This window comes from Ascaphus truei, chromosome 2, assembly GCF_040206685.1.
Source record: "Ascaphus truei isolate aAscTru1 chromosome 2, aAscTru1.hap1, whole genome shotgun sequence".
NCBI lineage: Eukaryota > Metazoa > Chordata > Amphibia > Anura > Ascaphidae > Ascaphus > Ascaphus truei.
In genome coordinates this window covers 131,589,265-131,611,088 of record NC_134484.1, presented here as the reverse complement: position 1 = coordinate 131,611,088, position 21,824 = coordinate 131,589,265, and the positions used below count along the sequence as shown (strand labels likewise).

The following is a 21,824-nucleotide window of genomic DNA, read 5'->3' as shown; positions in this document are numbered from 1 at the left end:
GGGCACGAAGGGATGGGGGGGATGAGAGGGCACGAAGGGATGGGGGGGATGAGAGGGCACGAAGGGATGGGGGGGATGAGAGGGCACGAAGGGATGGGGGGGATGAGAGGGCACGAAGGGATGGGGGGGATGAGAGGGCACGAAGGGATGGGGGGGATGAGAGGGCACGAAGGGATGGGGGGGATGAGAGGGCACGAAGGGATGGGGGGGATGAGAGGGCACGAAGGGATGGGGGGGATGAGAGGGCACGAAGGGATGGGGGGGATGAGAGGGCACGAAGGGATGGGGGGGATGAGAGGGCACGAAGGGAGGGGGGATGAGAGGGCACGAAGGGAGGGGGGATGAGAGGGCACGAAGGGATGGGGGATGAGAGGGCACGAAGGGATGGGGGGGGATGAGAGGGCACGAAGGGATGGGGGGGATGAGAGGGCACGAAGGGATGGGGGGGGATGAGAGGGCACGAAGGGATGGGGGGGGATGAGAGGGCACGAAGGGATGGGGGGGATGAGAGGGCACGAAGGGATGGAGGGGGATGAGAGGGCACGAAGGGATGGGGGGGATGAGAGGGCACGAAGGGATGGGGGGGGATGAGAGGGCACGAAGGGATGGGGGGGGATGAGAGGGCACGAAGGGATGGGGGGGATGAGAGGGCACGAAGGGATGGGGGGGATGAGAGGGCACGAAGGGATGGGGGGGATGAGAGGGCACGAAGGGATGGGGGGGATGAGAGGGCACGAAGGGATGGGGGGGATGAGAGGGCACGAAGGGATGGGGGGATGAGAGGGCACGAAGGGATGGGGGATGAGAGGGCACGAAGGGATGGGGGATGAGAGGGCACGAAGGGATGGGGGGGATGAGAGGGCACGAAGGGATGGGGGGGATGAGAGGGCACGAAGGGATGGGGGGGATGAGAGGGCACGAAGGGATGGGGGGGATGAGAGGGCACGAAGGGATGGGGGGGATGAGAGGGCACGAAGGGATGGGGGGGATGAGAGGGCACGAAGGGATGGGGGGGATGAGAGGGCACGAAGGGATGGGGGGGATGAGAGGGCACGAAGGGATGGGGGGGATGAGAGGGCACGAAGGGATGGGGGGGATGAGAGGGCACGAAGGGATGGGGGGGATGAGAGGGCACGAAGGGATGGGGGGGATGAGAGGGCACGAAGGGATGGGGGGGATGAGAGGGCACGAAGGGATGGGGGGGATGAGAGGGCACGAAGGGATGGGGGGGATGAGAGGGCACGAAGGGATGGGGGGGATGAGAGGGCACGAAGGGATGGGGGGGATGAGAGGGCACGAAGGGATGGGGGGGATGAGAGGGCACGAAGGGATGGGGGGATGAGAGGGCACGAAGGGATGGGGGGGATGAGAGGGCACGAAGGGATGGGGGGGATGAGAGGGCACGAAGGGATGGGGGGGATGAGAGGGCACGAAGGGATGGGGGGATGAGAGGGCACGAAGGGAGGGGGGATGAGAGGGCACGAAGGGTGGGGGGATGAGAGGGCACGAAGGGAGGGGGGATGAGAGGGCACGAAGGGAGGGGGGATGAGAGGGCACGAAGGGAGGGGGGATGAGAGGGCACGAAGGGAGGGGGGATAAGGGGAGGGGGTGAGAGGTCGAGATGGTGGGAGGGTGAGAGGATAAGGGGGGAGAGAGAGGATGAGGAGGGGTGCAACAATCTTGGAATTTGTGGGAGGAGCAGTAAGATCAGTATTGCTCGCCGTGTACAGTATGACTGCAGGTCAGTTATTTATAAATGATCTGACCATTGCGTCATTTGTTATAAATTTCACTCCAAGCATGCACCAATTTGCACTATTTCATATTCTATTTCCGGGAAAAAAATCCTCGGAAGGGCGCTCCCTCCCAAGACTCATTCCCAGATGTTTTGCGAAACAGAATATAAAGTGGTGCAAATTGGTAAATGCTTGGAGTGAAATTTAGAAAAGATTGTTACATAATCAGGTCATTTATAAATAACATTCTTCCTCACCAACGATTCTCGCGCGCGTCACACCTTTCACCATTTTGGCCAGTATTTTTGGACAAGCCACCTGGCAACCATAAGTGTGGGACAAAAATGGAACATCTGTCTTGAAGATCAAATACGATCAGAAGTAAATGATTAATGTACCATTGCTACATCTTATTTAGCATTGCAGACATTAAAACTCCTGCTGGCATGTTACAGTGTCGACATACAACACACCAGCATGTAAAGTAGATGTTAGTTTTAACGAGTAGCATGCGAGAAGGAGGCAGGACTAATGCGCTATTCCACCCGCAGGAGTACTAATGTTTACCGTCAAATGAACATAGTGAAAGCTGAAATATTGCAGAAAAGCAAAGCAACAATGCAACCCTTCTAAAAATACAATGACTATGTATCGCATCAAGCTACCCAGGAGAACCAAGACTGGAACTTGTACCCACTGTGCACAGGTTTACATTTTAATATTGGAAAGAATGGTCCAGATACAACCAATATCAGCAGCAAGTTTAATATGCAACTAACCATAAACAATAAGGGCTATACATACTAAGACCTGTTACTCCATAATACTCCTTCCAGGATGGGCAGAGGCTGACTTGTCTACTGGCAGAATCACTCTGAGCTCCCTCTAGTACTTTAAAGATTAAGATTGCGATTTGTGGTTAGTGGTTACAAACACCACATAGATAGATAGCGCTAGCAGTCAGCACAACACAGGTATTTACTTTACCACCACTTGTTTGGTAGAGGAGCCCGTCAACATTTTGCAGGTCCTTCTTCCAATCAATGAGTTAATAAATTGACAAGTACATGTATATTATATCAGCTAATATTTCCAATGAGGTCCAAGAGGCTTTTTTGTAGCTGAATTATCCATTGAAAAATCCTACCTATAGGTAGCCCTTGAATGTCATTGTTCCAAAAATAGCACATTCAGCTCAACCCTGTTATAGTGTGATCCGCTACAACACGGATCCGCTTATAACGCAGTCTGAGCATGGTTCCCGATTTAAAAAACAAGTTTATTTTGTTTTTTTAAAGAAATGGCCGCTGCTCGAGGATTTACCCGGCATTTGCAGCTCTCTCCTCAGTCCCTGCTTCATCAGGCTGCATCCACGGTGCACACCTCCAAGGTTATTTTTTTTTAAAAACATTCAATGCTTTATTGCCAACGGACAAACACCTCCCACCCCACCACTAATAATTTTAGCATACCATGGAGGAATCGAGGTGGGGGGAGGTGTGTGTGTCCTTTAGCAATAAAGCATTAAATGATATATCTATCTATATCTAAAAAACTTGGCGATGTGCACCACGCACGTGGACGCAGCCTGATGAAGCAGGAAGAGAGGAGAGAGCCTCTGCTGCAGAGAGGAGAGAGCTGCAGAGGCCAGTTAAGTCCTTTCACGATCCCAGTTATAACGCAGTCTCATTATGTAGACCCAGAGCATCGCGTTATAACGGGGTTCAGCAGTAATAATAAAGTCTGGCTTGTAAGTACAAGTTATACCATGCCCCAAACATCTGAAATTTGACTGCTGCACCATTAGCCAAGTGCAAAATCTGACACTAAATAGAATTACCTCAAGTGACTCCTGCAAGTCTCCCACAAGTACCAAGTCTTCATCTTCATCGTCACTCAGCTGGTCTTGGGAACAATAGTGAGTGCTGTATGCAGAATGCTCTTCAATTGCAGCCAGCCAATCCTGTTAATTAAACAAAGATAACACTTCGGGCACAATATTCCAGTGCAGACAGAGAGGGTAGAGCCATTTACTTAAAGCAGACAACAGCATTGACTTATTTGAGTGTACACCGTAATGCCGATATACATATATCTCAAGAAGAAATTATATCTATATTATTTATACATGCAAGTCTAATTTGTTGTGTCTCCAAAACCCATTGTGACAAAAAACCGACAGACACTGATATTTACCAAGCGATGTAGGGAAGAGCAAACACATGTGGAGACAAAAAACAGATATCCAATAGTGCAGTATAGTCTGTGCAAATGGATGTTGACTCGTTAATTCTTATGAGTGGGGTACTCACAAGTGAGGGATGATCTTTTCACTCTACCTGCTTACAGGAGCCTATAGACAGAGCCGTGAGGTGTATGTCCAGCGGGAAGACATTACCGAGGAGGTGAAACGCTGCTTCAAGTTCCAGCAGCCGGTGTCGATCGCGTAGATCAAACTGCCTGTATTACATTTGTACCATGCGAGTGTAATCTTCTATATACTTACCATTATAAAGTTTTATTAGTCTGCACCATGTCCGGTCCTCTCTCTCTCATTCCTAAAGGGTACAAGTGAATCTACCCCATCCGGTTCCACCCTCAGCTAGATTGCGGTCTAAAGATCTACTGTCTAAAGATACTATTACGTGTATCTAGATCATCCCTCACTTGTGAGTACCTCACTCATAAGAATTAACGAGTCAACATCCATTTGCACAGACTATACTGCACTACTGGATATCTGTTTTTTGTCTCCACATGTGTTTGCGCTTCCCTACAATATTGGACTCCTGAAACTTCACCGGATTGAGAAAGCAATCCACCATTGGGTCACAGCAGCATTCAATCATTCGTTTGTATTATCAACACCAATTATTATCTATTTTTCACAAGCACTTAATATTGCTATTAAGCTATATTGTGATCACGTAAAGTGCACTAATTCTTTTGAGCGCCGTATTGTGATCATTTTTTTCCACACATTTACCAAGCGATGACAAGGTATATTGGAATTAGATCTGGGGTTATCTGCTAGTGACGTGCATGTCAAAATCAAGCTCCTATACCCCAGAAAGTTATTGGTCTCCTCCTCTTCTTCCTGCCCCCCCCCCCCCCCCCCCCCACTGTAATGACGAGCCACACTGCCCCACTCCAAAGACAGGCTTTACCTTTACTGGTTCAGTAGCACCAATATGGGAACAATTTAAGGAAGTTTATACAGGGAAATTAAACATTTAGATGCTTCCTCAAACATACCCCTCTTGTCTGTTTGAGGCTTTTAGGATGAACTTTAAAGTTATGAATGCTGTCATCAAAGTATTTAACAGAAAAAGAACATTCGTCCGTGCATTTCACCTGCAGAATAAATGAAAGAGTGAGTCAATAATACATACTCGTATATTCAAAGTAATTTTAGCTTGTGAATGGCAATTGTCCTCACCAGGTTCTAAGACACAAATGTATATGTACATGTACTGTATATGACCTATACATTATGCTACAATACAATGACAGATTCAAGAAAAAAAATAATTTACTATATACCAAGCAGAGAAGAGGCTATTCAGAGGAGAGTTATTTTGCACATTTAAACATTTTAAGTAAATTAAATTGACATTAACAATCAAAGGCAGAATTTTTGTAACTACTTACAAAGTTACACATTACCATAACTTCAACCTTTTCAGTATGTTATTTAATTGCATATTGCTCCTACCGTGCAGATGGCTTGAGTTAGGTGCTTGCAACCTTGCCGATGAATGCGGCTTACTGCATCAGCTCTGTAGAACATTAAACATGTTTTAGAACATTTTTAAGACATGACTTTTTTCAATTATCTGAAACATTTACATTTACAAAAATTCTCTGAATACCAAAAGAAAAACAAATAGCTCATGGACTACTACATGCTAAGTGAATAGTCTAGGTTTCCACGGGTGGTAAAGTACTAGAGCAGACGATTAAAAGAAAAGATATACCATGAATAACTTACTGTTTTTGGTACCAGGATAGAACACCTTCTTCCAAAACTACCCAAAAAAGTTTCCAGACAAAAAAACGTGAGCTCTAAAAACACAAAAATAGCAGCATTAAAATAATATAATATTCTTGTCTAAAGCTGATCTCCCACCCTCTGTCCACTAACTCAAGTAGAAGTCCTAAACACCGACATTGCTCGAAGACACCTATTCCACCATGCAGCATTTTAGGTACCATCTATGCTTGTTTCACAATTTAAAATAAAAAAGGATCTAAAAGCCAATCTTCAAAAAAAACAAGTACAGCTAAACCCCGTTATAACGCGGTCCTCGGGGTCCACCCCGAGACCACCGCGTTACTAACGGGGTCGCGCTAATTTTAAAAAAAAATGGCCGCCGCATCAGTGCATACAGTATTTACCCCGCGGTCCCGGCTTCCCCCTATCACCGCGTGACAGGAGATGGGAGGGGGGATTCCCCTCCGGCTTCAGCTTCCCCTGTCACCGCGTGACAGGAGATGGGAGGGGGGATTCCCCTCCGGCTTCAGCTTCCCCTGTCACCGCGGGACAGGAGATGGGAGGGGGGATGCCCCTCCGGCTTCCGCTTCCCCTGTCACCGCGTGACAGGAGATGGGAGGGGGGATACCCCTCCGGTTCCGGCTTCCCCTGCCACCGCGGTACAGGAGATGGGAGGGGGGATGCCCCTCCGGCTTCCGCTTCCCCTGTCACCGCGTGACAGGAGATGGGAGGGGGGATTCCCCTCCGGTCCGGCTCCCCCCCGCCGCAGCACAGGGCCCTCGCGCCGCAATACAGGGCACCCTGGCCCTGCCGTAGCGCAGGGTCGTCCTGCCCTCCCCCCCCCCATGCCCCCCCACGCTGCACAGGGCCATCCCACCAGCCCCCGCAGCATCAGGGGCCCCCGCAGCAGCCATCATCCCCCTCCACCGCAGCACCACCCCCACCGGCACGCCCCCCCCCACCCTGCAGCCACATGCCTCAAAAATCATCCCCAAGGTAAGGTAAGGCTGATTTATGTATATGTGTAGTGTGTGTGTGTGTGTGTGTGTGTGTGTGTGTGTGTGTGTGTGTGTGTGTGTGTGTCAGTGTGTAGTGTGAGCAATGAGCAGTGTGTCAGTGTGTGCAGTGTGAGCAATGAGCAGTGTGTCAGTGTGTGCAGTGTGAGCAGTGTGAGCAATGAGCAGTGTGTGTGCAGTGTGCAGTGTGCGTCAGTGTGAGCAGTGTGTGTGCAGTGTGAGCAATGAGCAGTGTGTGTGCAGTGTGCGTCAGTGTGAGCAGTGTGTGTGCAGTGTGAGCAATGAGCAGTGTGTGTGCAGTGTGCAGTGTGAGCAATGAGCAGTGTGTGTGCAGTGTGCAGTGTGCAGTGTGAGCAGTGTGTGAGCAGTGTGTGAGCAGTGTGTGTGCAGTGTGTGTGCAGTGTGTGTGCAGTGTGTGTGCAGTGTGTGTGCAGTGTGTGTGCAGTGTGTGTGCAGTGTGTGTGCGTGCAGTGTGCGTGCAGTGTGCGTGCAGTGTGTGTGCAGTGTGTGTGCAGTGTGCGTGCAGTGTGTGTGCAGTGTGTGTGCAGTGTGTGTGCAGTGTGTGTGCACAGTTTTTTTTTTTTAAACGGGAGCCACGGGAAAACCGCGTTATAACCGAATCGCGGTATAGCGAGGCGCGTTATAACGGGGTTTAGCTGTATAACAAAATATCAGAAAATATACCATGCATACAGAACTTAGGGCCCTATCCAAAGTAAGAACACTGCAGCATTTCCAAAATGGCTGCGACCATGGCTGATTTATGGAGAAACTTTAGAAAATTCACAAATGTAGACTGAATTCCCTGAAAAAAAATATTTTTATAAAAAGCAATTATTTTAAAAGACAAACCGAACTATTTCAGAATAAGGCAAAGATCAGAATGAACATGGTAAAGGAGGGGCAATTTTGAACAGGACAAAAAAGACTTCATCCGATCAGGTTTTGTTTTCGCTTCTCAGAGGTTTATTCATTAAATAGAGCCAATCAGAGCACTATCGCATAAACTCCCACTCAAGTCGAATGCTCATAAGTTCTCATGTGAAAATGCCCCAATATGGACTACTTTAGATTACAGCTCTACTTTAGAATCCAAAAAGCTCAGTTTCTTTAGGAACATTCACTGTGACAAAGTGACCCAGGGACCCCGTTTTAATTAGCCCGTTAGCCCTCTGCATACCGTTTAAATCTGATGCTAATTTATCTCTACACCTCTACACAGGTGAGGCAACTTGCACCCAATGGCATTCTTCACCTAATCCTTAAACTGGCTTAGCTAAACAAGAATACCTTATCTGCAGACCAATGTTAGTACTTAAAAGCAAATTTAGGATATTCTGTTTATAGTCGGCCATCTAACTGTGTGTGGAGGGGGTGGGGGGGAGGGGGAGGGGAGGGGGAGGGGAGGGGGAAAAGGGACCACCTTAAGTGATTTTTTTTTTATATACATGCTTTGACATTTTTTTAAATATATAAATTGATAGTTTACTTGTACGTTAAGGCCTAGAAAAAGGATGTTTGTAAATAAGGAAATGATGAGTCAAGGTGATTTTAGTTTTGATGAAATCCAGAAATACCTTGCAGAGTGGGCCTTCATATCGCTGGAGAGTTTTGTTTATGTACTGCACACACACAAAAAAAAAAAAAAAGGTTTATTAGGGTATCAATGAATGCCATACATCCAAATGAATGAGCTTTGTATGACATGTATATGTATTTCTCACCTTGCCAACACTGCTTCGAAGAACCTGCTTAATTTCGATACGGTGTGCAAGGTCTAGTGGTATCTGATCTGTAACACCAGAAATGTGCAATAATAAATGGCAACATATGTTCTAAAAAACTAGGCTTGACCAGACAATGACGGTTTTCTCTTTGTGCCACTCAAGAAAAATATTTAACAATCTTCTGAAGGGTTGAAGATGCCATAGAAAATGCTTTCCGTTTTAGTTTGATAGTATTATATATGTATCCAGGGGTCTAATAATTAGTTGAACATCTGAAAAGGAAATTAATTGCAGGTAGTTGTTGAATGTGACCGGCTATCCCCTTTGCCTTTTCACAGCATTTACCACAAAAAAAGGTATGTTTTACTTTTAATTAGCAAAACTCAAAACAGGTACCTTAGAAATGAAATTTAAAAAATGCCAGGCGCTCTTTATACATAGAGGAGCACTTAACTATTTACAAGTGCAACATGCAATTCACACATTATAGATATAGTGCAATTTAATAAAAGATGACAGTTTCAATTTAAGAAGTGTTTAATTGGAAACCTACAGTATTAAAAGTGCTAATAAGAAATAAGACTGATTCGCTACTCAAAAACCCAGATGAACCGTCCTTGCAGTAGATTTTCTCGTGTTGTGGGAAGTATAGAATCACATAAAAAATATAATAAACCAAGAAAATATAGTGCAATATGTCTGGACTGTTAGGAATAGAAATTCTTGCACTCTTATGATGCACACTCATATGAACCCAATAGGTTAAAGGCAAGTAGTGAACCCAATAGGTTGTGTATCCAGAAATTCTCATATAGTGTATCCCTACCCCTCTGGACTATGTGGGACCTCAACTCTCCGAGAGACACAAAAGAAAAATCCAAAATGTGCAGATTGTCTACCACAAGACAATCACTCCTCTAAAACCATGCAACAAGGGAAACCAGAACAGCTGATTTTCTCCTGATCTACTAGCACTCAAATGCAAAAATGGAAACTCAAGCGCACGTGGCAAAAACAGGAGTACTACAATAGCCAGTGGGAAAAAAAACTAGTCAAATGGTTTTCATGGGGCCAACAGAATCAAAAAGAGAGTGCACCCAAACACAATCATGTAGAAAAAAAAAATATATATATACAGTATATATATATATATATATATATTCAGGTCCCTTGTATAGAATTCAAATAGACTTCAATAGTCAAAGAAACTTCATAACGTTTTACTTAAAAAATTTGTATTTTATTCGTGAAGTCAGAGTACACAACATTTCAGGACCATCCTTGGATCCATCTAAAATTCTACTACAAGATGATCATGCCTGCCAAGAAAGCCTACCTAACAAAAATAGAAGCGGCAAATAACTCCAAATACATTTTGAATATAGTAGAAACTCAGACTAATTCCAGCTGCCTCAGGAATAAACCATAACCAGCCATGGAGTTCAGTGAACAATAAAAAGATTTTCACTCCAAGTTTCAGAATAGCAGGGAGGGCTATTGATCAATAGATACAAAAACCCAAACTTGGACTGCACTCCCAGAAACATGAGGAGGTTTCCTGGATTCTGAAACATTTCCCACAGGTAAAGAAGATGACCTCATCAAGAACCTCAGCAACATGGATCCCTGCAATACTGGCTAGTACAGGGCCCAGAAGGCATACTCCGCCACACCAACCTCAAGATTGCATGACAAACAATAGATCACAGCAAGTTCCCAGACAACCTGAAAAATCTGCGTTCATCGACCCAACCTACCCCTGAGGAAGCCGAAACACGTAGGGTGATGAGCTTGAACCCTGTGAGCATACGTAGAAATCAGTGGAAACCTAACAGAACTTTACTGGCTACCAGACAGTGAATGGAGTTCAAACGCCTTTCTATAATCTATAAAAAAAAAAATACACGTCTAGCACCAACATACATCTTGGAACAAGTCACTCCTCATCAGCCAACCAGACAACTCAGCAGGACCAATAATTCACTGCTCAGTATTCCGTGATTCAAATCCAAAAGAGCACTCGGCAAAAGGGTTTAAACTCTGGAACAACCTCCGTATTGACAATAGGAAAGCTCCCACTTACTCAGCTTTCAAGGAATCAATTAAGACCCATCTCTTCTGTGACGCATTTCGGCATCAGCCCCATGCGAACTATATTGATCAATGCTGCAAAACCCTTGGGCACACTAATTAATTGATAGATATATGCCTTGTCTTATATGTGTAACATGTAAATTACAATTTTAGGTCTTAAAAGCCTGCTTCACTTATACTAGATCATTGGTTGAGTTAAAACACAATGCTCACATTCTGTAAACTAAATCCTCTATTGGTGTGGGGTAAAAGCTACTACCATGAGGCAATTCACTTTCTCCAGGACAAATATTTATTTTTTTACAAATAAAAGCAAATGTACTTACTTTTTATATTCTTTATATTCGCTGCAGCTCCATTTTTCAGAAGTTTCAAAGCACACTGCTTCTGCCCACGGTATGCAGCACAATGCAGTGGGGTATTTCCCATTTGGTCGGTGCAATTGATGTCAGGTGGCTTGGGTTTGTTTAACTAAAAGAAAAAATAAATACAATTACATATTGGTGTAAAGCAGCAATATCCCAGTTGTTTTTATATTTATTTTCATTTGATTTTTAACAGACAGGACCCCTGTAGCTGGTTTGCTCTATTTGCAGGTCCGGAGATGCACAATGGTGAAATCAGTGTCTAAGGGGAAACACAATGGCCGTTCAATCTCACAAGTCCCACTGGTCAATGCGAAACTAATATTGTTACCGGCTTCTTACTGGGACGGCCATTTAAATCCGGATTCAACATCGGTAACTTTACTGGTATGTAAGCTCTGGAATCAGGGGGTCCCTGGAGCTGAAAATAATGCGAGTCAGCTTTTGGGGAAGAATGTGAATGCTGTTTTAATGTGACCTTTTCTGTTTCTAGAGCACACTACTCAATCACATCTCGTGGACATGTTATAACAGTTTCTTACAGACCTTTATATAATGTCCATTACCAAATTGTTAGTGTCGTCTTCATAGAAAATATTGTTTGTATCTTTGGTACATGCACCTCCCCTCTGGAGTTTGGGAGATCTTTCTAAGGTTGGGTATAATTGCCATAGATGGACACACTTTTATTTTGGTCTTTCATACTAAACATTCTACTAGAACAGCAATGCCTAAAGTTGACTTTGTCGTCATACAGTACCTGCTTTATACTCTTTAAAGCTGCAACTTTTGATACTGTTCCAGAATAATGTATTCCAATTGTTCACCTATCCAAGCATTCAGGACAAGGTTCACGAGTTCCCTGATGTTTCACACTTTCGTCTGTGTGTCTGTAATGGACACCTCTCATTTGTAGTGTGTGTTGGCTAGCATTGGGTTATCTATACTCTCTTCTCAATGTATATTCTCCCACTAGGTGATTTGATTTATTTTTCCTACTCAAATGACAAATGTTCTAATGCCATGTGTCTGTGGCATTATTCCTTGGATGTCCCAAAATATTCTCAAACTGTCAGACACAAAATACTGCATATTTGCACAAACTCCGTGCCATAAAATCCTATTTCAATTCCTTGTTCTTCCAAACAGATATTGACACAACTGTACATACCGCTATGTCATACAGCCAATATGCATTTTCTTCACTACACAATCTAAATGATAAATACCATCATCCCTTATTTACTTATTGATTACAATAACCTACCAATTGAAGAGCCATCCTAAACAGAGCTGCTTGTTCCCAGTTTAATCCCATCATACTCTCCCAGCTTCTACTTCACTTTTCTGAACGGCCCTACCATGTCTGAAAACATTTCCCTCTGTAGTGCCTTTACACTCACAAATTCCAACGGTATATTGAAAACTCAGGTGAAAATCCACATTCTCATTGAAGCCTTTACTAAACGTGTTGATATCTCTCCCTTTCTAAATTTACCTTACCCCAAGTCTTCACTTCCTCTTGCCAGACTGTCTGCGCTCTATATAAATGGATTACGTTACAACATGCACACTGAATTGTGGTCATGTTATTTCTGCATCTCAATACACTGCTTACATTGTTCCACAAATCACAGATTTCCCGTTCATATTGTCTGTAGCCTGTCATGCGGTGTAATCCATTTACAGAATTTTAGATTGTACTTGGCATTTTATAGTAAGCAATGAAATCATAATAGGTTATTACTAGAAAGTGAAAGGATAATGGCAAAGGCAAGGGGTGTACAATTGAAGACAGGATTAAAATAAGTGATTAGAGGGAAAACATTACAGCTTAATTTATAAATATGTTAATTCTTAATTATAGCGACTGTAAAGTTTACTGTATTTACGTTGTGTAAACGGGGTTTATTCAGGATTTAGAACAGCAGTGACAAATGCCTATTTGTTTTTTATTTTTTTCAGCATTTTATTATTTTAGTTAAATGAACATATTACTTACATATATAATTTTGATAAAGGAACAATATTTATACATCTCTTAGTAAAAACAATTATCTTCATAACAATTTTTCTTTACTATTTTCTGTTTGTTGCATATCAATTTAATTGTTATATATAAATCTCTTTGGATTCTTTTAATTTCAAACTATTCTTATTTTTTAACATAGAAAAGATAAAGAAAAGGGATAGATAAAGAAGGGGCCAGAGAGGAAAGGAATGGGAGGGAGGGAATGCTTAAGGCTTTGGTCCCGCTGCGTCCGGCGGCGCTCGCAGCCGCGTTCCTCACCAGCAGGGGTATCCGTTCCTAGCCGGTCCCAGTCCCCCCTCGCTGCACGGCTCACAACGTGCTTTGACGCGTCAGCCGCCAGGGGATGCAAGAAAATTGTGATCCCGAGCGGTGACGCGTCACGTGGTGCGCTGATGAGCCTATCAGTGGCGGGGGCGGGAGCGGTCAGACAGCTTCCTCCACAAGGTAGGGGGTAGGGGGAGGTGGGTGGTGTGTGTGTGTATATATATGTATCAGCGTGTGTGAGGAGGGCATTTGTGGGGGAAGGGGGCGGGAGCTACTTACCTTCCAGCAGCTCCCTCCTGCAGCCCGGGAGACCGAGACCGAGCCCGTGGAGGGAGGGGGGGGGGGGGGGAGGGAGGGGGGGGAGGGGGGGGAGGGGGGGGGGAGGGGGGAGTAGCGGGTCCCTCCGCTCAAACCACGCCCTCCCACTCCCCTCCCGCCGCCCTACAGACCGCATGTCGCGGTCTGTGCCTGTCAGCGCGCCGCCTGTCTGCAGTGCGGGCACGCTGACTGAGGGAGCGGGGCCTTAGCCTAAGGGCTAAAAAGTAAAAGACAAGGGATAACAATCAACCATGATTAGGATTCTACCTGAAAAACGGCATCCACAATTCCCATATCTTATAGAATTGATCTAATTTTTGATTCAGTTGAGCTGTAAGCTTTTCCATTAATTTAACTTCATTCCCTCTTAATTATTGTATGTCTCGATGGTACATTTATATTCTTCCACGCCGCTGCTATAGAGCAACGGGTTGCTGTAAGAACAATAGAGATCATTTTTCTCATCGTATTAGATATCTCTTCAACAGGCTTTGCTAATAAATACGTTAGTGGGTCTAGAGGGATTCTTGTATCTGTAATTTCCTGTAACATATTCTAGATCTTTGTCCAAAACTTTTGAATCTGTGGAAATGACCACCATATACAGTATGTACCATATCTCCTCTAAGGCCACATCCTCTCCAGCATAAATCTGATGTGCCGGGGGGGGGGGGGATATCTGGCTCAGCCTACTCGGGATTAGGTACCATTGAAATAAAATTTTGTATATATTTTCCTTTGTTATCGTGCAAATTTAAATTTAAGAAAAAAGACCAAGAGTGGCAAGGTCGGTAATGTTAGCTCACAGGGGTGGCGTGGGAATGGGAGTACCAGACATCAGGCAGCCCAATTGAAACAAGTGGTGATGTGGAACAACGACCCGGCAACTACGTGCTGTCTGGGGATTGAGTCAATTTATGAGTCCACTTTCACCGACGTCAGTCCTATGGACTGGGTTAAAAGAAGAAAGACATGTGGAGAAGTTTAAATTAGGATCAATGAGATGTACATGGGAAACTTGGCCTAAAAAAAAAAAAAAAAAAAATATTCACTAAATTCAACTCCATCGTTATTAACGCCTATATTTAATAATCCTGAGTTTAAACCAGGATGCGCAAAAAATACATTCAAACAATTCAGAGCTAAATATTACAACGGTAAATGACTTGGTAGTAGAAGGGAAACCAATGACATTTAAGGAGATACAAATAAAATATCAAACACATGATATTCCAATTTTTCGTTTTCTTCAAATTAGACATTATTTGTTGAAATCACAGAAAGAGAAATTTCCTGATTTAACAAAATTTGAAACTTTGTAAAAAAAGGTGTATATCAAAAGGGGTTGATCGAGAATATATGAGGAATTAATTCTAGCAACAACTCCTCAGAATCATAATTATATGTTAAAATGGGCTGAAGATCTCAATGTAGAAATAGATAGAGAAACCTGGGAGGATATCTGGGAATCGGCAGACAAATGCCTATTTGTAACAGAGTATTCAATGCCATTTTGAAAAACAGCAATCTAAAGCTGCGCTTATAGTGCCGGAGACAGCAACGTCACTTCAAAACAAATGTATTGAAGCCATCGCGTGTGCTTATAGTAGGCGCGACGCGACGGAATGGTCACTATCGCTGGAAGTCACTTCAATTTGATTTTTCCAGCGACAGTAGCGTGACGTCCGCATCGACTGCATTGTAAGCGCAGCCTAAGCAATATGCTTCATATTTTTTTTAGTTTTTTTTTTTTTTAATAAAATCAGTCCTGTAGTATTAGATACTTAATACTTTTTTATTTTAAAATGCAACTCAATGCCATTGCTAATGAGTTGGAATATATAGAGCATCCTTTGATTAATATAGCAGGTTTTAGCCCACCTCTACAGCAGTGCAAGATATTTGCAAGACACTTTACCACAGGCTAGAGAAGACGATCCGAGGATCAAATGCGGAGCACAGCTGTGTGAAAAAATGGGGGCTAAACACCAGCAAATAGGTTAAAATAGCCTTTAATCCATGGTAAGTGAGGGGTACAAAAGAACACTGACACGTTTCGGGAGACAATCCCTTTGTCAAAGAAAACTCTTTGACAAAGGGATTGTCTCCCGAAACGCGTCAGTGTTCTTTTGTACCCCTCACTTACCATGGATTAAAGGCTATTTTAACCTATTTGCTGGTGTTTAGCCCCCATTTTTTCACACAGCTGTGCACCGCATTGGATCCTCGGATCGTCTTCTCTGATACTTATTGGCGTGATGCACGCATCCGGATGAGCTGCCACTAATGTGAGTACTCCATTCTCCCTATTACATTGAGGAGTTTATGACCATCTCTACAGTGCCACTCCACTGTGTTTGTTCCAGTGGTATTATGGACGTGACCATGATCATGATCATATATACATAGGTCTGTCCTTAACACAGGGACTGTCATACTTTCCACTTATATAGAAGATATATGCACCGGTCTTAAGAGTCTCACTAGGCTTTTATCAGAGCTTATTCCTACTTCAAGTAATATTCTATACTTAGAATCTGCATGTACTATTTTCCATTTGTCTACTGAGCACCGATATTTGGGATCCGTTCCCGTCTATTCTATTTACCACAGGCTAGTTGTTAGGTCATCAGTTATATGTCAGTATATATTATTTAAGACATATTGAGGACGCTGTTCACGCGGACAATATGCCCATACATACCTCCAAACAGTATTTCTCAAGAAGAGACTGTTATACCTTACTGACCAACACTGAATCAAAAGTAGGATATAGGATCCCCCATCAACAACCCCTATGCAGGGACTGTGCTACTACTATGATCAACTTCTAACTACAAGGAGGTTGCATGATAAGAGGGGCCTACAATACCTCTTAGGCGATTTATAATATAAAATACACCAGTATTTATGTTTGTATGTGCATAGGTTTTTATATGGCACCGCAGGTCTTGCGGTTATCACTCCACTCTGTTTCTTCACATATATTAAAACAAAAAAAATATATATTTTAAAACTGCTTGGATTGCTTCTTGAACTTGCATATAAACATTGGAAGAGAGAAATCGTATTCAGGTGAAACTGGTTTGTGTAGATTAGGGGTGCGCAAACTGTTGGAAGCGGGACTTTTTGGGGGGGTGCGGGCAGTTGCCGAGCCTGGACCTCCTTCCTGAGTTTGCTTACTTCCTCGTCTGTGTTGGCCTGAAGATTGAGCGACTCTTCCATTTTATTTTACTTTTGACACCCATTGATCTCATTTTTAAATGTAGATATTCCAGGCTTGAGCTCTGCCACAACCTTGTCAAATGCCATTTGGAATAAGTTTTGTGTTTCTTTAAATGGATATTTCAGATCTTTCTTTGTGATGTGGGTGTTTTCTTCCCCCTCCGGGTATGACTGACAAGACACGTGCACGCTGATGTGTCTTGCTGCCATCTCCCAGAGGTAGGGCACTTTTATGGAAAAAGCAGGTAAATTCCTGGGCTGTATTATTGAAAAATCCTAATGCCTTTCACACCTGTGTAGGTGCTTTATCACTCTGATAAAGCAGCGACACAGGTGTGAAACACGTCAGAGGGCTTTTACCTTAAACAGGTTTGCTTAAGTCAAGAGCTCAATAAATTGTTTCTCTGTGCTTCACGTCCAGCTTTTTCACATTTTTGCTATGCACCATCATCCTTTGGATTTTTGTCCATCTGCTAGTCAGCAAGAAGCACGCATACTGTATATCAGGAACAACTTACAAGGACTTCAATCTCACGAGTATTACAATTATACACTTGTGTTTATGCACTAAGCCAGTGGGATATTGATTTTTGCAGTGGGACCCTCAGGGATGATTCAGTGAGTTTGGTTACGGAGGATACACTTGATGGTGGGTTCTCCTCTGACTCACAAACAGGGGTGATATGGGAGGGTAAAGATCACCCTACTTATCCACACATACATGGGCACAGCAGATGCTGGTCTTATATAAACCTACTGATCGATTTATGATTCCTGTGAACATTTCCTCTGCTAACAGCCTTGAATATAGTAGTCTGCTGCAAGTTTTTTGATGCACCGGATCTGTGACTGGTTTTCACCAACTTTCCGTCTCCAACATCCAACTCATGCAAGCCCCAAGGACAATGTCCAACACTGCACCATGCCAAAGGGTTACCAATATGCCAGGTTTAAAAAATAAATAAATTAAAAAAAAAACTAGCAAATAATTATGAAAGTAACTTTATTAGGTACTGTATTCCCCTAAAAACTTATTGGCTGCTCTTTAAATTGTGCTTGATCCCCCTTCTTTAAGCAATATTTATACTGTAAAAAAAAGGAAGCAAATTAATTGTTTTTATTTTTAAAAGAATGATTATGTTTTATGAACAATGAGAGTTTCACTCTTCCATTGAAACCACTTTCTACCAAAGTAGTTTTAATTACTGTTCTTTCCTTGAGTGGCCAAGTCTCCCAAACAACAGCTGAACCCTTCCAACGCCCACCATATTTTTAACAGCTCTTAGCTTCAGAAGCTACCAATTTTGAAATAAACGCTTAACAAAAACAAACTCGAGGCTCTTACAGTATAACTGATTCCAATTCTGAGGCTTAATCTCTGCATCGAAGATATCAGTGCGAATTAAAATGTTTGCCACGTGTATGTGTATATTGCACCATATTCATATATTTCACTTTGTTTCCTCCAAAATATACTGAAATCTTCCCTTAACGTCTTAGGGTTTATAACATAACATGTGTGCGCCAAAATAGCTTGCCTGGAAACCAAATAATTTGTAAACACATTAACTGCAATTAACTTTTAGAAACTTGACCAGCATCAGAACATCATGTGTTCCTTTAGATTAAAATGTTGCTCTCAGTTTTTGAGAAGTGTTGGAAAACAGATATGCCATTGTTACGCTTAATCAAATCCCAAACTACATGTACATTGACTTTCTGTACAATCATTGCAAACTCTTACCAGCTCTGAAAGTTTCGCAAGGTTTCCTTCTCTTGCAGCGCCCAAAAGCAATTCTTCAAGTTCTCTTTCCTGTGTCCGCTCTGCAGCTGTTCAGATATTAAATAGGAATAAGGATCGATAGGATTAATAAGTGTGAACCAGGCGGTAAAAGTGGATTTTTATTTTTTTTTTTAATTCTCTGCCTGATTGAAACAAAATTCTAGACGTAAGATTTGAACGAAGTGTTACTACTCTAAAACAATGTATTATAGATCCCTGGTAAGCAGTGTTATTTTGTGAATATATCAGGTCACTTACTTCTTTCCCCCCCACCCAAAAAAATGTGGGAGTGTAAAAAAAAAAAAAAAAATTATATATATATATATATATATATATATATATATATATATATATATATATATATATATATATATATATATATATATATATATATATATATATATATACCACGACTATTAAGGTTATGGTGGGTAAAAAAAGTGACTAAAACCCTCCACAGTAAAGCATAAAGCAACTGTAAATATTCCTGTATATTCATTTGCATGTCTTAGACAGGTCTGCAACCTTTGCACATTCACAGAAGGATTGGACTGGCTATTTATTTGGCAATTTGCAAATGGACTAGTTTTTAAAGAACAATCTTCTGGTGCTTGGGCACCTTTCTGGACATTATCCTCTGTTTCTCTACCCGTGAGTGTAATTATTAAGTTTATTCTGCAGTTGTCGTGTGTTTGCCTATCAAGGGAATAAATCTCAGTTTATTTTGCTCAACCTGTTCTGCTCAATCAGGACCCACGAAATATAAATGTGTTATTAAGCGCGTCTCCCGTGACAAGCGTTTAAAACGCAGACCTGTCTAAGACATGCAAATGAATATACAGGAATATTTACAGTTGCTATATATATATATATATATATATATATATATATATATATATATATATATATATATATATATATATATATATATATATATATATATATATATATATATATGAGATGTCACCTATTTTACTGCCACAGTGCCACCACGTGGTGAATGGCTGGTAATGCCACTCACCACAAATGTATGAACTGTGCAGCTTTTGTAATATTTGCTCATGTAGAGCTTTCCATTGAAAAAATGCTGCTAATTAGTAGCCATGCAAGGTCTTTAGCAAATATAAAATTTAATAATTAACAAAAAAATCTACTAGTAGAGGAATTAAGAAGAACGATCACTAACACACTACAGAGCAATCCAATGTTATCCCATCTGACCCATCCCATCTCATGTAGTAAAAAAGTGTCTTTATAAAGATGCAAATCTAAATTAAAAGAACTCCTTGAATCATAAAAGTATATTCCAATAGCTGCTGTACTTTTATTTTTATTTTTTTTAACCATGTTGAAGATTAAGTTGGATTAAGACAAAATGCATATTGATTTTTTATTTACAATTTTCTCCTTATTAAATGAAAAAAAAAAGTGTTTCAGTATTTTAGGCTGGCAAATTGAATGATCCATACATAGGATGCATCCTCATTGTTTTGCACTTCACAAAAGGCTCATTAATTAAGAAAAGCCATGTACACTTATTTGCTGTATTATGTGAACTGCAGGAAACCACTACATTTTGATATTTGTATTTTTTATGCTTTAAGTTTGTTAATAGATGCAATTTTATTTCAGCATTACAGAAAAAAACTATAGTAACACAAACACACACACACACGAGTAACTACTGCAGTTAGAAAATGAATAAATAAGAGAAATAAATCCTTACCTTCCAACATGATTTTTATCTCCTTGTCATGTGTAACATCTTTCGCAGTTTGTCCCTCTCCATTTATTACAGTGGTGTCTGCATTGTAGTCCAATAATAATATTACCAGTTCCTAATCAATAGAAGTCATTTGAGATGCACAGATTAGTGCAAGGATATAGACTGGTACAACTTGCTAAAAAAAAAACATACATAATATGCAAAGGAACAGTTTTCAAGTAGTGATTCAATGTCACAAAAGTTGGCATAGCTACTGAGCTGTAGGATTTCTGATCCGTTGGTCAGGACTAAGATTTAACTGATAAATTAAACCTTCATATATTTTAAGTGAATTTGCTGGAAGTTTAGGCAGTGCGGTCCAGCTTCTCTCCAATGTCTCTGCATGTAAAATGGGTTGAGCGCATCAAGAGTTTATAAGGTTTTGAGATTCAACCATGTTAATAAAATGACATTTAATACGTTTATACAAAAAGTACATTTTTACAAAAAGAGTACATGCAAAACAAAAACTGGAGCCCAACTAATGCAGTGTTGGGAGCTGCAGGAACTCATTAATAGTATCTCCAGAAGTGCGAATACAGTATTAAGTCACATCTCATTGATATAATAATCAGACCTAGAATTACCTGCTGCTTTTACTTTCTTGAATGAAAAGTTAACTTTAGTGCCTTTTTATTGTTGACTGTGACAAAACCCCGAGATTATTTTTTTTCTTAATCAAGGTGCAATATGTACTACATAAAAACCGATGTCTGTAATCAAATTTGAAGCAGTTGATAATACTTTCCTTGACGGTATATGCAAAATGTTTGAGGAGGAAGGATAGGTTGGGTCTACTCGGGCTGCTAGTCTTGAATTAAGAAATGTTTATAGTTATAGAATACAAAAATCTCATTGCAAGAGGAACTTTTTATTACACGAACAGTTTACATTTAAATAATTTAAAAAAAAAGTTTCAAATCCATAGGTTCCTCTGTTATAAACATAAATAAAATGTACACCTTTGTAAAGCCTCTTCGTGTCACCCACTTTAGAGCATAAATGTGAATTTCTGTGGACTACAGGCATACCCCGTTTTACATACACTCGCTTTACGTACACTCGCAAGTACGTACATTTTTTTTTAATTGCACCTTACCCCCTGTGTACGTACGCGTGCTTCGCGAGTACGGACACCAGGGGGCGGCGTGTGCGTGCTGTGGCGGTGTGCCCTCTCTTCCTCTCCCCGGCTCTTCCTTCACCTGGCTCCCCCAGCCCTTCCGTTCCCCGGCTCCCCCAGCTCTTCTGTTCCCCGGTTCATCCTCTCCCCGGCTCTTCCAATCACCTTCCCCTCTTCCTGGCTATTCCGATCACCCCCCGCCCCCCTCCCTCTTTCCCTGGCTCTTCCGGTCACCTTACCCTCTCCCTGGCTATTCCGATTACTCCCCCCCCCCCCTCGGTTCTTCCGATCACTCCCCCGAGCCCCCCCGGTTCTTCCGATTACTCCCCCCCCCCCCCCCGCCTCGGTTCTTCCGATCACTCCCCCGAGCCCCCCCGGTTCTTCC

The 21,824-nt window shown here is 42.3% G+C and overlaps 1 protein-coding gene across 2 annotated transcripts in view; it reads right to left on the bottom strand.

Annotated features, from left to right (window-relative positions):
- The window catches only part of OSBPL1A (oxysterol binding protein like 1A), a 188,666-nt gene that overhangs the window by 142,231 nt on the left and 24,611 nt on the right, over positions 1 to 21,824 (bottom strand). For both annotated transcript variants that reach the window (XM_075584951.1, XM_075584962.1), the window contains 9 exons: positions 20,281 to 20,392; positions 18,516 to 18,601; positions 10,894 to 11,038; positions 8,471 to 8,538; positions 8,324 to 8,368; positions 5,728 to 5,801; positions 5,452 to 5,515; positions 4,992 to 5,090; positions 3,577 to 3,699 (listed from right to left, as the gene is read on the bottom strand). In XM_075584951.1, coding sequence (XP_075441066.1) covers positions 3,577 to 3,699; positions 4,992 to 5,090; positions 5,452 to 5,515; positions 5,728 to 5,801; positions 8,324 to 8,368; positions 8,471 to 8,538; positions 10,894 to 11,038; positions 18,516 to 18,601; positions 20,281 to 20,392 — 816 coding nt within the window. The remainder of the gene's footprint in view (positions 1 to 3,576; positions 3,700 to 4,991; positions 5,091 to 5,451; positions 5,516 to 5,727; positions 5,802 to 8,323; positions 8,369 to 8,470; positions 8,539 to 10,893; positions 11,039 to 18,515; positions 18,602 to 20,280; positions 20,393 to 21,824) is intronic.